Here is a 16,825-nt window from a genome sequence, read left to right as displayed (position 1 = left end):
AGGGGGACTCATACTGTTTTCTTCTAAATACAGAAAGACACCAGACCAGTTTAAGTATACGAATTACACAATGACTTGGATTTCTAGTTTTTGTTAAACAGCATTATGTCATTACTCATATTATAGCATTTTACATTTAATATATTCGGACATGAAATATGTAAGATACCTGACTTGATGGATTCATTCACAAACATCATTTGGGGTCATAAACTGAGAAATCAAAGAACATAGAGGTCATTGTACTATAAAGAGAATGTCTTTAGTCCTCAATCAGCAAAAACATAGGACAGAACAGAACCTAGTACTGATCAGAAACTATAACATTGTAAGTGGACCTCAAAAAAAGGTTCAAAATGATCATTTTAACCCCTTTAGAAGCGTTTGATTAAATACGCATTATGTTTCCAGACTTCGAGGCTGTTTTAATTTGTTCGAGCCAGAAGATGGCTCTGTTGTCGATGCTCTCGTTTTCTTGCTCACCAGGGACAAGCCTCGGAGCTTCACGAAGCTTCATTTCATTATAAATCACTTAGAGATCCGACGCAGAGCCAGGCTTTATTGGTTTGGACTCATTTTCGAGTAGTTTCTAGAGAGAGGGCCTTTGATTTATAAGTATACGTGGATATAAACGAGCGTCTGGGGCGCAGGACGTTTCGTCTGATTGTGTTTTGTTTTTTATTTTTCTTCCACTTTACGTGAAAAAAGGCTACATCATTTGAGCTACTGTAGCACAACCTTGCGTAGTCTAACAATAATAAAAATAATAATAACAGTTATTATTATAACAAATTAGAGACGCGCACTAATCTCGACGGAGACCTCCACGTCACACGCAGGGAGCCGGTTCACGCGAGCTTCCGGTAACCGCAGTGAATCACGGGATACGAGTTTTCGCCCCATTAGTGACATCACAAAAGGTGATGGATTAAACTACATCTCCCACACAAATCCTCTCGTCGTTCCAAGGAAAGCCCCGTTCTTGCAGCTCCTTCGGTGAGTTAGAGCCTCTCCTCCGCTCCATGTTATTCAGGGGAGAGGAGCGGAGCGGAGGCGTCGGGTCCGCGGTCATGGAGCTGCATTAGGAGCAATAAAGCACAAGCTCCTCTACCCCTGCACAGAAAACACACACCGGCAGGAGTCTACGGCGACGGCGGAGGAGAACGCGATCATGCGGTGCGCGGACAGCAGAATCTGAACGCGTCTGCCGATCGAGATGAGCGCGGAGGAGCAGCAGCAGCAGCAGCGCGACTGGACGCGGGCGGAGGTGCAGCGGCTGTCCCGGGAGCTGGCGGAGACCACGCGGGAGAAGATCCAGGCGGCGGAGTACGGGCTCGCGGTGCTGGAGGAGAAACAGCAGCTGAAGCAGCAGTACGACGAGCTGGATGCGGAGTACGAGAGCGTCCGCCAGGAGCTGGAGCAGCTGCGAGAGGTAACTGCGACACTGACGCGGCGTCGAAACGCTGTCACTGTGCTGTCGACGACATGGCGAACCCGTGCCGAAATGACGCCATCGCGTAGTCGATAACGATGAAATGACGCCATTGTGTAACGTTCGCCGATGTGATGGAGAGACCTCGTGTTGTTTTAGAGCGCGGTGGAATACTGTGATTGTGACTGGAGAATAAATGTGTGATGTCCCACAATTCTGTGCGTGCGGCGGTTATTGGGAAGGAAAAAAGATGGAGCAATATCTATCTCAGCACATCAATATTAAGATCTTAACAAACCATACATCAATAGAAATTCAGCTTTCAGATGATTTTCAGATGACAGTGGTTTTGTGATCCAGGGTCATATATCTATCTATCTGTCACTAAGTTCTTAAGTGTGTCACTTGGGTCCTTTGGAAGTCTGTAGCTGTAAAAATGGCCCCCTGATAGCACAGGTACACTACAGAGACATCTACCTGAATTCTGCGGCTTGAAGACGTTCTCTATCGGGGTGAAGTAGACCTCTAGATGTCTTTTAAGATGTTTATCATTTGTAAAACTGTCAGGTGTTTGTACGCAGAAGATGCTTTTTCAGATGACCTTTAGCAAAAAATCTTGCAGACTTGTGTATGCTTTCTGGTTGCCCGTGTTTCACCGACTGACAAGGAAGTTAGTGTTGTGTAGCCAAATGACACGGTCGTGAGATTATTTTGTTAGTTATTATTCTCCGGCGACTATTAATATTTCACATAGTGAGAGAAAGTCACATCAGTGGTTTAGTTCTAGCAGCTCACGAGGGATGGTGAAACGTGACGGGCCTGCTTTTGAATCTGTGCGGGAGTCTGTGCCTCCGCCTCAACGGACGAGCGAGTCACAACCAAAAGAGGAATGAGGGGAATGCGGATGGGTTCCTCCGGCAGATAAACGTTCCTCTGTCTCTCATCAAGCCGAGTTTGCTTGAGAAGGACGCTTCGGAGTTAGAGACGGAGATAGACGCTGTTGGTATTTGTGTAAATGAGGACGTTCTAGGCCTGTTATCATTTATCTGTGACGAGCCCCGGCAATCATCAAAACCAGCCGGTTCTAGTCCTAACTTTCCTGTTTGTATTTCTGATTGTTTGTTGTTGTTATTGTTGGAGCTTGAGTCACATCCCGTCACGTTTAGGTCATTTCTGACACATTTGAAGGTTATCTCTGTTAACCAGCTCCTTCTGTTCATTGATGACTGTCAGCGTGACCTACATTGCTTCGTGGAGCGAAGCCTTTCATCAAGTTGTCCTAACACCTAAAACAAAATGCATTATTAACTTTTTTTTATCTACTAAAAATGTTGACTACTGAAGTTTAACGGAACAAGCAGGGTTATTGGTTGAGTCCAGTAGCTCTGTTAAGCTTTATAGTGATCGTTGTTGAACAGGATCTGTTTGAAAATCAGGGAGATAAAACCTCACCTGAAAAACCTGAGCAAAACACACCCGGAGAGTGCCCACACACTGAGATAGAGGTCAGATAAATGTTCAAGTCCATGCTTTCACTGCATGGTTTAGTCTGTTAAAATACATTCACGATCCCCCAAAATTGAGATAAGGGGAAAAAATGCCCCGTATGTTTTAATTTTACATCGTCTGATAGGCTATAGCCTAGTTAATCAGTAGCGTATGATAAGTGCCATTTTTGTTCAAATAAAAGCATTATATGATATAGATTTTATACAACACTTCAAAAAACAAATAAACATAAAGTGACTCAAACTGTAGACTATACAGTTCCCGTTTTTGAAGCTTTTCGCCAATGAAAATAGTTCAAAACAATGTCACTGCTCGACTGTGTTTCGTTACTGAATGAATCAGTCATTTGAGTGAATCAGTCGAAGGAAAGACTCAGTGACTCACTCATGCGGTTATGTGCCTCCACCCACTGGCAATTTTAAGATTATATTTAAAGTACTGCCAACCAAAAAAAACAAAAATGATATATCACTATTGAGCCTTTTCTTTAGTTATGCCCTTGTGACTTCGGGTTAGCATACCCTGCTTTAAACTAGCCGGTATAAATGCAGATTCTGTCACCTATATTGCAAACACTAATTTTGATGCTGATTGCTAACAGTTCTATAAAGTCGTTCTATCTAAACTAAATGTATGGCAAAAGTTGGTGTATACATGTAAAAATGCCCATAAAAGGCATTTTATATCAATTTAAATTGGAAAGGTTACTGCTACACACAGAATATGTCTAAACCTGCCAAGATGCCAGTACAATTAACACGCTCAGCAATTATCAGCTTAATTATCGTTAGCATTAAATTCTAGAAAATATTAAGCAAGAATTTCTTTTTTTGTCATCATCGCTCATCCCTAGGATGTATTTTGATCAACATTTGGGTACGTATTGAGGTGACTTGATCAGCTGACAAGCAGCCACTCCCAGCATGTTTTGTGAATGCACGTGATGAGAATCGGTGTAAACGGGTTAGTGGGTCGATTAGTGGGGCTTTAGATGCTGCCAGTGCTGCACTTGGCAAGCCAGCTATCCCACCCTATAGCAGAACAACGGGACCCTGGTGTGTTAAGAGGGTTCTCTTCAGGCGCTCTCGTACACTGTGTCTTTGTTTCTTGAGGCTGCAATTGAAAACAAATCTGCTAAATTAGTCGTTGTGTTGAATACCGTAGGATTGGTTCTGTTGTTAGCAGGTGTCCCACATACCACACAAGTTATCCGTCAATGTGGGAGGTTTATAGACCATTTGCTTTGGAGCTAACAGCTGTTTATATTCTGGTTAACACGGTGCTTCCATGCCAGCCTTCAGCTCTCCATCAACTGGACAGCTCGCTTTTAGTCACTGAAATACTTCACGCCAGTTTGAAGGATAAATGGCCTGATGCCATCTTGTCAAAGTGTTTGAGTTTGTTCCGGGGCTTAGAAACAGCTATCCGGCCCAGAATTTAGCTGTTAGACATCTTCATTGATTAAAATAATGCTCATTTATGCTTGATGTTAATGTAATTTATTTTTGATTTGTTTGATAATTGAAACTAGTTCTGTTTACATACACATTTTATCTCATTTTATTTATTTTTGTTGGAATTATATTATGAAATGATGCTACACGTCAGATGAGCTACACACGAAGCTGTTGTAAAATAGTTAGTTAGTTATAGCACGCTATAATCGGCTCCATGTTCAGTCTTAAGAGAATCCTGCCTGCTGAGATCTGCACAAACCTCCCGTAGCATAAATCATAAATCATAGATTCACTACTAGTTGACACATGCCTACCATCACATGGTAAATGCCATTAAACCACCCGGCCTTAACCTGGGGGTATTTGGGTTGGGCGATACTTTCTTCTTCTTCTTTTTTTTTTTGGGCTGAATCATGATTTACAGTCTCATCATGATTTTTAAAATTAAAATTAGTGAGCAGTAAAATTAATTTCCCAAAATGTAGCCCTACAAGGCAACAAAACAAAAGAAACAAAAGAAACCTAATCCGTGACAAAATAGAGGAAAAAAACCTTGGGAGAAACCAGACTCAGTTGGGGTCAGTTCTCCTCTGACCGGAAGCCCAGCACTTAACTTCCAGTTCAATTTTAAACACAGCTGTGTCAGATAGTGTGTGTAAATGAGTGAGTGAGTGAGTGTGTGTGTGTGTGTGTGTGAGTGAGTGTGTGTGTGTCTGGTTCTGGTGATCTGTCCATGGCTCAGGGCTCATCTAGGTGTTCTGGTCTCCAGTGAAGGTCATCTCTTGGTGCTGATCCACCATCAGATCTGGACACGAACTGAGAAACAGAATAAGAGAGGAGATTTAAATAAAATATCTTCATATCTGACTAGTGAAGACGGAAGGCATGTGGTTTGAGAGAAGCTGGCGCGACAATCACATGAACAAAATTGGACAAAAGTTAAAGAAAGTAAAAATGCACATGATGATAATTGTTACACTATACTGTAGTTACATGCAGTACTCTAAAGTAACTCATTCAGTTCAGCATTGTTGAACACAAAGTTGCTTCACCAGGAAACACAGGAAACTCTCTCACCCTTAGGAAACACTTCCTCCTCCTCCGGCCGGCTCAGAAGAACGATCATGGGAACAATACACTTTCTGAGCTGTGCTGCTGTGCGCCTTTTAAAGGGCAGCATCCTGACCGAAATAGAACCTCAGGACAAGTCCTTGATCAGAAACAACCTACATGAGTGACAACCGTTTCCTGTTTTCAGGATTCAACACCGTGGTCCGTGTACTAACTACAACACAGATAAGGTCAAGTTAGAATAAGGCATTAATATGTGCTTAATTACTATTAATACTAATGTTCTAATAATATGCATGCTTTGAACAAAGAGACCTAAACTACAGTATTACTGAGAATTCAAATCTCCTTTAAATGGCTAACAAAAGGTCAGTTCACGTCTGAACACAACGTAACAATACTGAGTGACACTGGAGCATCCATAAGAGAGCAGTTTCTGTAAGTGATAGTTGTGAGAATTTTCATTCTTTCTTTGTCTTTTGCCACAGTTTTCTTTTGAAATAGTCTGTGTTTTATAAAACGCTACTACTGACTTGTCGCTGCAGTAAATGTTCACTTTTGAATGAAGAGTTATGTATAATGCTTTTGCGCTAATCTCTGTATCCTTGTTGCGCAGGCGTTCGGACAGGCCCACTCCAACCACAGGAAGGTGGCGGCTGACGGCGAGAGCCGCGAGGAGTCGCTCATCCAGGAGTCGGCGTGCAAGGAGGCGTATTACGAGCAGCGCATGCAAGAGCTGCAGGCCGAGCTGCGACAGGCGCGCAACATCCTGACCAACGTCCAGTCAGAGAACGACCGGCTCGCCACCATCACTCAGGAGCTCCGAGAGGTCAGTCTCCACCCGCTCACAGGACAGACACTAGAAGCAGGTCTGCAGCAAAGATGGCTTGGATAGTATCTGTCAGTTGAGCAGTTCTTAAAACAGTAAAATGGGCTGATTGATTAAATCAGTAGACTTTGCTCAGCTTTTGCAGTTAGTTAAAATATTGCAGTATACATTTTCTAACAAATAAATAAAGGTCTTTGAAAATCATATTATGTAATTACAATTATTATGTAATTAATCAATAAATAATATTTGGAGATGAAAGACAGAGAAACCAATTGATTGTATGAAAAGTAATCTCTCCTAAAATAGCTTGTATTGTTATGATCATAAAAACAGTCCTGAGGAAGATCAAACTTTAATCTCTGCAAACCAAACCATAACTTTAAATGATATTTTTCCCACTTTTAAAAAGATTTTATCAGTAGCTAGCTCCAAGCTGCTTTACTGCAGGAAATAAAGAGACACTGACCATTTAATACTATACAGTAGCTTGACTTAAGGTCTGTAAGACGCTGGAGTACAGAAAAAAACTTGTACATCGCTGTAATGCTTTCTTAACTCCTGCTTTCTCACCAAAGTCAGTCTGTTCATGACAATGTTGTTTCTTTCAGTACCGAGATGAAAGTGTACAGCACGTTCACATATTCTTCACTCTCGTCATTATACATCCCTATCATTGTACTCTTCTAGTGCTTTGATACAGTCTGTGTTGTTAAAAGCGCTATATAAATAGAATTGATTAGGTTTGATATTCATCCAGACACTGAACTGCATCCAGGAGTCGAAAAGCAGACACCGGATGTTTGACACTAAACCAGTATCTGTTTTTTCCCTCTTTACCACCGGAAAAGATGCAAATGTTAGGATTAAAAGAAAATGAAGAATATGAAGTTTTATAGTAGTGAAATGAATCCAAAATAGATGAATAAATAAATGTAAAGACAGATGGTGTGACGTGAGTGAGGATTTGTGACAAGCAGACCAGTCCTCTGGACAGGATTAATGAGCCGAAGGTGAAATGAAATGTGTTTTAAGCAGATGGGGCAAAGACGGAGAGCTAGAGAGGGAGGCGTACAGATGGAGAGATAAACGGATGCAAGCGGGTCAAAGGATAAGAGTGTGGTTGATTAGAGCAAGGCATAGGACCATTCACAGCCCTGTGTGTGACGAGAGGGCTCAGTCAGTAATTATCTTCTCAAAAGATACGAGCAAAGATGCGTAAAATTGATCACAAATGTCTAGTCCAAATAATTGCTATTCTTTTTATTTTCACCAAAAAAACATGCATGTCACAGTTTCCACACAAATACTGGGCAGCACGACTGTTTTTAGATCGGTTGTAATCAGAGATATTCCTAACCAGTAAATCAGCGTATTAGAACGGTTTCTGAAGGATCACGTGACAAAGACTGGATTATAATGATGTTGAAAATTCAGCTTTGCATGACAGGAATAGAGAGCGTTTTAACAAATTCACACAGAAAGCGTCTACTTTAAAGCTCAGCAGCTGCTTCTGTCTTACAGAACAGTCAGATGGTGGAGCTGCAGAGGTCTCGTCTGCGTGACGACGTCAAGGAGTTTAAGTTCAGAGAGGCTCGTCTGCTGCAGGACTACAGCGAACTCGAGGAGGAGAACATCAACCTGCAGAAGCACGTTTCTGTCTTAAAACAGAGCCAGGTGACGTCCAGCTGCCATCCTTAATAGATATCACTCGCACCGGAGGAGTTTCCTCGTGTTCATACTGTGGCGCCGATCACAGTTAGCTTTGGTTTGTGATCTTGCAGGTTGAGTTTGAGGGTCTGAAACATGAAATTCGTCGTCTGGAGGAAGACACCCAGTTTCTGAACAGCCAGTTGGAAGACGCCATCCGTCTGAAGGAGATCGCTGAGAGGCAGCTTGGGGAGGCGCTGGAGACCATCAAGACCGAGAGGGAGCAGAAGGCAAGAGATCATCTTCTTTCTTATTACTCACAGCTAGATATTATGTGTAATGTGACCTTTCTGTAATGTAAGCTGGAAATCAAAAACCAGTTCTATTGAAACAAGTACTGAAGGACCCTTTTGTTTGTTTGTTATCACCATTAAAGATAGAGCCCATCAGTGGAGTCTCAGGAACTAGTTCGTTTTTCCAAATCTGTCAACATTATTCTGGTGAGACTTGTTAAGGCTTGAGTGTTAGTTGTCACATGATGTTACATTTACCTCAGGAAAGACATTCAGTGACTATACACTCATTAGTCAACTAGAAAATAAGTGTTTAGATTTTGCAAAATGTATGGTGTATGTTACATTAATTTAATTAGCACTGAACCTCTCTTCTTTATTAAGTGTTCTTCGTTTTATTAAGAGTAAGTGGTTCATTAAAGACCTGTTAAATGTATTTCAACAACTAATTGGTGTAGTTATATCATTAAAAAAAAAGGTTACTGCCTTGTGTAGTTAAGATGGTTTGTTTTTGTAAAACCTTAATTGTGCTGCATCACTAATCAAAGTCACCTTCATTTATACAGCGCTTCATACAATAGACAACGCTTCAAATAAGCCTTATGGCTGTAAATGAGAATAAGTAACAATTCAAATGTTATGTTTTATCTCAGATATGAGGCAAATCCTAATTCTGCTGTAGAGCCAAGGTTTAAAAGACCGTCGTGTCATTATTTAGCTCAAGTCAGTTCAGCGTTTCAGCATCAGGTTTGTCAGTTTATAACAAGTACACGTCCACAGATAGCAGCGGGTTTCTTCTCGTCCAATGGGATTAGAGCAGATAAATTGATAATACTATTGAATTTGATTAATATTATACACTTGATATCATGATCTTTTAAGCAATACTAACTATACATTTTGTACTAAACTCATCTAACTGTCAATGTACGTAAATACTTTTAAGTGATATGAATATTAAATGGTTTTGATAACGAGATATGAGTGTGGTATAGTTCCTAGGATGGGGTGCTTTCAGTAATGGTCACAAAGGAGCTGAAATCACAAAAATCCTTGGGATTTTCCTCACTATATAAATGTTTAGCATTTTTTAACGTAATAAGATTTCTAATAATTTGACTAAAGAGAATGAAAACGTCAACAAATAACTTGCATGTGCCATTTACTTTTCTGTTTGGACGTTTTTTGGTTAACACAAAGAAAACGCTCCTATTTATATTTAAGGACTTGACATGACCACAAACTCCTACGTAGTTGCTTAGTAACAAAGTAAAGCCCACTCAGAAATCCAGAGAAACCAAATATGCACCACCCACAGCAGCCAAGCACCATAGCTGTGAGTTTTTGCAGTTTCTTCAGAAAGTGTTTCAGATGAAAGCCTGCTGTAGGCGTCTGTCAGTCCAGCCTGAGGTCTGATTTAATGGCATTTGTTGATGTCCATTACTACAGGCCGCCTTAAGAAAGGAGTTATCACAGTACATGACCATCGGAGACTCGATGTACCACAGTCCTTTGAGCATCTCCCTCGATGGGCTGAAGTTCAGTGACGACACCGCAGTCGAGCCCAACAACGACGAACCCCTCCCCGTCTACGAGAATGGCTTTGACAAGATCGACAACAACGACAACCGTGTTTCCACGCCCAAAAAAGGAGAGCTGTTCCACCCTTCCTCCAGCCTCGTGGACAATCTGCTGAATGAGCTCAACATCTCCGAGATCCAGAAGCTCAAACAACAACTTCTGCAGGTGAGATGTTAAACTGTTTGTTCAGTCCTGCAGCATCATTCACAGCCAAGGTAGGCTACGATCTCTGCTGTTGTAATTCTAACTGAAAGCAACACCAACCTACAAGAAGTTTTAGCATGCATTTTTCAGTCTTTACCGCTGAAAACACAGAATATCGAACCTAATCCAAGTTGAAGTTTTTTTTTTTTACGATGGACGAAAGTTCAGAGACGATGTATAATTGGGCATTTAAGATTAATGTTTATTTTTTAACATGCAAAAATTTCAGACTCTGTGTGCATAAAGCACTTTATTCTATGCTCTGTCTGAATACTTGATTCTGATTGGCTGACATGCGGTAAAACTGTTTAATGCACAGTAGTTCCATCAATTTAATCACAATTGTATATTCATGTGCTTCTTTAATTAATACACACAGAAAGAGAGCGAGAGGAGATTGCAGATTGCCCATAGTAAAATACATTACCACCTCGTTGCTGAGAAATATAAACTCTTATAAACTATTTTTGAAGTAACTAAACACAGCTTGATTGTAGAGAGACGCACAGACGCAGGTAACTGTTGTCGACTGATGATTGCAGCCCTAATACCAAGACGGTACCTTGCGTAGACTGTAGTTCTGTTTTTGATTGGTTGACAGCTGCACTGTTGAAATCCTATTAGTGGAAGTTGCATTGAACGCCTGCCTCATCTGACACAGTGAGCTGTCAGTTCAGCCATCTGTCAGGAAGTCAAATTAGAAAGCCTGACCTGTTAAAGGTTGTCTTTTATGCATCCTTCGTTGTCCAGTGGTGATGTCCAATCTGTTTGCCAAAACCAGAGGAGCGATATCAGGGCCCTGAAGCCAGAACTTCTAGTCATTATGGTAATCAGACCCTCATGACCTTTAAACGCAGCTATTGATCAATCAAGAAATCCATTCCAGACACAATGAAAGGGCAGCTGAAGCAACGTGATTTTCCAGCGTCTCAAGTGAACCCAAACGACTGTGACCGCTAGTGACCGCTTCTGTTTTTGTATACACTTTTCAGACTTTATTGTTACATAAAAAACCCTTTAAAAAAAAAAAATCCACTTCCGTTTGAGAATGAAGTTACAATGCTTTGAAAATGTGTAGGCAGACTAATATGGTGCAGAACCATAATTGTTTTTGTAAGTGACATAAACAAAATAGACAATTAAACCGTTAACCACAAACCACAGCACAGAGCCAGAGCTTCATGTGGGTGGACTCCCATCTCAACAGACACGTTTTTGGGTCGTGTCCGTGCAGGTTAACACAGATCACACAGCGCTGCTAGTTTCAGCAAGTCCTGTAATCAGTGTGTGATAGAAGTGTGTGTGCTTTTGAAGAGGGTTCTGCTTTTACTGGCTTGAAAGAGAGGGCAGATTTTCAGCTGGTTTCTGCAGGTCTTAAAGTCTTAATGTGCCCTTCTACAAGGACAGCATATATGAGCAGAAAAATGTCAGAATCATGGCTTTAATTGTAGCATTCTGTGAAAAAAATAATAAAAATCTTTGAGTACGAATACCTAAACATTCATTAGTCTGAAGAAATGACATCTGAGAAACCAAGCAAATTTAAAGTTTATATATCTGTCACTGTGGTATGGATTTTTTTTAAGTTTTAAGGGCATTTAGAAGGTATTCAAACTTTAAATTTTTTTTTTTTTTTTTTTACAATTACTTTTGAGATCAATGAGATCTTTAAACTAGTGCTGTCAAACAATTAATCAAGGTTTTTGTTTACATAATATGCGTGTATATACTCTCATACAGTATATATCTTCTAAATATGTGCATTTGAATGTATACTTTTAAAATATTTTCATTTTGAAATATAATATCGATTATATAAGTGTCGGACTGAAACTAGCAAACACTTGTGCTATCCCGGGTGTGTTATAGGGCCTCTGCGTCTCTTTCTTCTCTTTCAGGTGGAGCGAGAGAAGGTGACGTTGCTGTCTACTCTGCAGGAGTCTCAGAAGCAGCTGGAGCAGGCTCATGGAGCGCTCTCAGAGCAGCACGAGAAGGTCAGCCGTCTCACAGAGAACCTCAACGCCGTCCGCAAGCTTCAGGCGAGCAAAGAGCGCCAGTCCGCTCTGGACAACGAGAAAGATCGCGACAGCCACGAGGACAGTGAATACTACGAGGTGGACATCAACGGCCCCGAGATCCTGCAGTGCAAGTACAAGGTGCAGAAATCTGAGGGGGGGCTTTTCCCCATAGGTTTTCTTTTTGTGTGTGTGTGTGTTTTTCCTCTTTGGCACAAGACTCAAAAAAAAAAAACTATTTAATGTACTCTGTATTTTGTTGGCTGAAAGAAAAGAGCCCTTTGGAATAATTTAGGCTAACAGCTCGCCAATCAAAGTTCACTCACCTTCCCACTTTTGGGTTATATAAAGTGCACAGTTTATCTCCATCAATATCCAACTGTCAGAACAGAAACAAAACAATAAGTCACCAAACAAACAGAGTTCTGCAACAGCTCCTAACTCAGATCACAAAAAATAAGATTCAGTCGTTCTCAAAATAAATCAAATATCCAGGGAAATACAAACACTCAACTTAAACCTAGTGCTATCACTATGTGGAGATGTAGGAATGCATTTAAAATCTGTCATTTAGTTTTTTAGTTTTCATTTAGTTTAGGTACCTTTTAGGCCGTGCTTCATTCACGGTTCAACAGTGACGTGCTGATTTGTTTGCTGCCACAGGTCGCCGTGTCTGAGGCCAGTCAGCTGAAGGAGGAGCTCAAAACGTTGAAGGCAGAACATTCAGCCTGTCAGTCTCAGTATAAGGAGGAGCGGGCGCAGCTGGAGAGCCAGGTTGCATCTTTAGGTGCTCAGGTCACTTCTTTGGAGCGCAGCAGCAGAGCCGAACGGGAGCAGCTGGCGAGGCTGGAGAAAGAGCTCCGTCAAGCCAGCGAGGTGGCAGGCGAATCCCAGGGCAGCCTTAACATTGCACAAGATGAGCTCGCCACCTTCAGCGAGGAGCTTGCCAACCTCTACCATCACGTATGCATGTGCAACAACGAAACGCCCAACCGCATCATGCTAGACTACTACCGCGAAGGCAAGGCTGGCGTCAATGGCTGGGGCAGCCCTGATGGCCGCGGACGGCGCTCTCCCATCCTGCTGACCCGCGGCCTCTTCCCCAGCGACGGCGCTTCATCTCCGGTCTCCTCTGTCCCATCCCCGGTGGCTGATCCCCGCAAGGAGCCCATGAACATCTATAACCTGGTGGCCATCATCCGTGACCAGATCAGGCACCTGCAGCTGGCGGTGGACCGCACCACCGAGCTCTCGCGTCAGCGCATGGCTTCCCTGGAGCTGGGTCTTGGGGCCGACCGAGACCAGGAGGCGAGCGTGGAGGAGATCCTCAAGCTCAAATCGCTCCTCAGCACCAAGAGGGAGCAGATAGCCACCCTGAGAACCGTCCTGAAGGCCAACAAACAGGTCAGCGTTTGCTCCTCATTGTGCTCAATAGATTTTCTCTCTTGCTGAGTATTAATGTAAACTAGTGGTCGACTGATATATTGGCCGATGAATATTTTAATAAACCTTTGGTCGATTATGTTCGAGGCAGGACTTTTTTGACAGCGCTGAGAGGAAGACAGAATTAAAATCTTTACAGAAAGGTATTATAATGATTGCTTTAATGTTATTAGTAATAGAAAAGCAAACATTATAGTACTTTCTTGTTTGCTGTGAGCATTCAGCAAATATGCCAAAATTTCCATCATTTAAACACAACTTTGAATGACTGATGAACATTTAATTTCACAAAACTTGCAGACATTTGAAATGTAATGTTACTTATATTAATCTGATTAAATAACTAAATGATATACTTATAGTCGCCAGTTTTGGAGGTAACACACAAGGCATAAAGATACTAAGATGCTATAAACAATAACAAGCTGCTGTTTGCCTGTGTGTTTGCTGTGTTCCAGACCGCTGAGGTGGCGCTGGCCAACCTGAAGAGCAAATATGAGAACGAGAAGGCCATGGTGACTGAAACCATGATGAAGCTTCGCAACGAACTCAAAGCCCTAAAAGAGGATGCAGCCACTTTCTCTTCACTCAGGGCCATGTTTGCCACACGGTATGAAACACACACACCTTAAGAGATTTATGAAAACACACGTCAGAAACATTTTATTTGTACTTATGAGACGCTCCAAACACTGTATGACAACACAGTATGATAGACAGGGAACCTTTTTTATTCATTATTTTTTGTCTGCTGTCTATAAAATGATTTTGTAGCACTGAGTTACGGCACAGATATAAATCGAGGTTAACATTATCTCTCTTTTCGTACATGACAGATTATACACAGAAGAAAATGAAAACTAAAAGCATTTTAATGCACACAAATCTGTATATATAGGGCAAATACAATGACTTTTAACAGTTTGTACTTCATAGATGTGTCATTACTTTTTATCATTACTTTTACTTTTTTATTTTAGTAAAATCATTAATACCCTTACTATGAGGAAAAATACAAAAACATCTAACTTTGTATTACTAAAAGGATCATTTTCCCACATGAGATTTTTAGCAAAATAATTTGGTTTGTCAATAGACAAAAGTTTGTCTTGTGAGAACAGACAGTTAATTCAGGTGTGGATTAGAGTAAATCTAGAGTTAAGTCTTCCCAGGCGGACTGTAAGCCGTGACAGCATATGGTGCCGAATCAGACCCTCCTGACACGTGAACACCATCAACGACTTCTCTGTGCTTTATGTGTTTTAGGGAGGATTGGCAGTAATGTGGGGAATTCTCTCGCTGTATACACAACATTATCAACCTCTCTCTCTTTCTTGCTTTGCCTCTATATAGATTAAATATGTTCTGTACTTTTCTCCTCGTGGTATACGCGATATAGATGATGGAATTGCCGTGAAAATGTGCTTAATAGTGTCTGTTACTGGTCCCAAGTATAGGCTGCTTGTTACTTTTGTTTCACGGAGAGTTTACATTCATACATGCTGTTAATGAACAAAACCATGAAAGCGTTTATTCACTAGCCTTCGTTTTAGCCCACATTATTCAGTGGGACGATCTCCTGAGCAGCTGTGTTCTGTGGCTCTCAGCTGCTCTGGGTTCAGGGTTTTGTATTGGCCTGATCCGTGGGGTATTAATATGCTAATAAGGGCATGGTGTCAGACGGGGGGCGGAATTCTCTTCCCACCGTCTCAAACGTGTCTACAAGCACAGCTCATATCGCACCCCAAAATCACAAGTTAAAAGAGATATTTGGGTGTTTGGCGTAACATGATGCGATCTCGGGACTGAGACGCACTCATCTAGTACAGCAGCTTTCACAATCTATCTGGCTGATTTTTGTTTTGTATGGTTCGTAGTTTTTTTTTCTCCGTCTCTTTGTTTTGTTTCTCGGTCTTGTTCTTTCCTGATGAATGTATTTCACAATAACAGCCTCACGCCTCCTTTTTCCTGGGGCTCCTCTCACACAGCCGCAGATGGGTTCTCCACTGACCCCCCCGGCCTCGTTTCCCGGGAAAATCCTGACCCTTGTGCTTAGAGGCGATTGTTCCCAGGGGACGATCTTTAATGAAGCTGCACTGATTCTATTGTGAGGTGCTGTCTTTATGTCTGAGACGCGCACATTTTAGCGGGCTCACGGTAGTTAGCCCAAATGCAGCTTTTTCAAAGTTCATAACTGAGAAATGCTACACAAATAAGCAGATCTACCAGTGATGGGTAACTGCTAAGTAGCATGGCATGGGTGGCTCTGGTTTGCAGCATTCATCAGTTCTTAATAATGAGAATTATTACTGTTCATCGCAAAACACTACCCAAGTAACTATAAAGTACTCTTCTGTATTTGACCTTTCAGATTCTCACGGTTTTCTGAGAAGGACTGATGAAGCACACCCTTCGATTAAAATCATAGGTTTTATGTTTTGTAACGACTGTAGGGCGGTAATGGCATGTTTTGTAGTGATTATGGTGTGTTGGGTGGTGTTCAGCGTGTGCTGACGTGCACTGGGCTTTAAGGTGTAGAGATGTAAGTGCAGTTTAGGGAAGGTGTGGCTCCATAATCGTTCTGTCTGTTCCATCATGTGTGAATAGTTTAATATCCTGACCATTCAACCTTTTATTAACATCAAGATCTGTTAATATCGCATGAATACTATACTAATACTAAATATAAGCATAGGCTTAAACCAATTGCCTTACCATGAGAGAAATGTATAAATAGCACAATGGGATGATAAGAGCAGGTCTTAGTACTATGATACGGTTTAAATCCTGAACATAGCTGAGAGGATACTCCTTTCTGTAGTATTTTTGACAGATGATGTGTTTTTGAAATCGGTCTGCTATTATCTAAGTATGAAGTTGAGTTGATCCTAGAGGAACCCCCATGAAACCACCTGTTTTAGCACTGGTTAGTTCTCACCACACTTAAAAGTGGGAGTGATCTGCTGTGGAGGAGAAAGGAAAGCCGGGATGCACGCATGGCTTGGGATTCAGTTGCACTTCACTCTCATTGGGTTAATAACACAAGTAAATGAACAGCAGTTTGCACTCTGCTTCGAAAACATGAACGTTTAATGTGGCACAACCAGAGCAGTTTCTCAAGAGCTCTGAGCTTTCAGCAATGCTGTTTTGAATAATTAAGTGAAGCATTTATTCATAACATATGAACACATAGAGTCATGAATAGTTGAATAGACCCTGGCACGTCATCGGTGTACCATTCCTACATCGGTGGCAGTGTCCACAAATTGTGACGTCACCACAATGTTTATTTTAAAACACAAATAGTAAAAACAGTTTTTTGAGAGAGGTAAAATCATTAG

The 16,825-nt window shown here is 41.5% G+C and overlaps 1 protein-coding gene across 3 annotated transcripts in view; it reads left to right on the top strand.

Moving 5' to 3' along the window:
- Positions 1 to 952: 952 nt before the first annotated feature.
- zgc:171572 (protein bicaudal D homolog 2) overlaps positions 953 to 16,825 on the top strand; it is a 25,798-nt gene continuing 9,925 nt past the window's right edge. For 2 of the 3 annotated variants that reach the window (XM_043233394.1, XM_043233393.1), the window contains exons 1-8: positions 953 to 1,432; positions 6,086 to 6,298; positions 7,823 to 7,975; positions 8,083 to 8,238; positions 9,691 to 9,987; positions 11,925 to 12,182; positions 12,705 to 13,445; positions 13,943 to 14,094. In XM_043233394.1, coding sequence (XP_043089329.1) covers positions 1,217 to 1,432; positions 6,086 to 6,298; positions 7,823 to 7,975; positions 8,083 to 8,238; positions 9,691 to 9,987; positions 11,925 to 12,182; positions 12,705 to 13,445; positions 13,943 to 14,094 — 2,186 coding nt within the window. In that variant the 5' untranslated portion in view covers positions 953 to 1,216. The remainder of the gene's footprint in view (positions 1,433 to 6,085; positions 6,299 to 7,822; positions 7,976 to 8,082; positions 8,239 to 9,690; positions 9,988 to 11,924; positions 12,183 to 12,704; positions 13,446 to 13,942; positions 14,095 to 16,825) is intronic. The other variant, XM_043233395.1, reaches the window with a different exon arrangement.

This window comes from Puntigrus tetrazona, unplaced genomic scaffold (assembly GCF_018831695.1).
Source record: "Puntigrus tetrazona isolate hp1 unplaced genomic scaffold, ASM1883169v1 S000000798, whole genome shotgun sequence".
Classification (NCBI taxonomy): Eukaryota; Metazoa; Chordata; class Actinopteri; order Cypriniformes; family Cyprinidae; genus Puntigrus; species Puntigrus tetrazona.
This window is presented reverse-complemented; position numbering and strand designations above follow the sequence as displayed.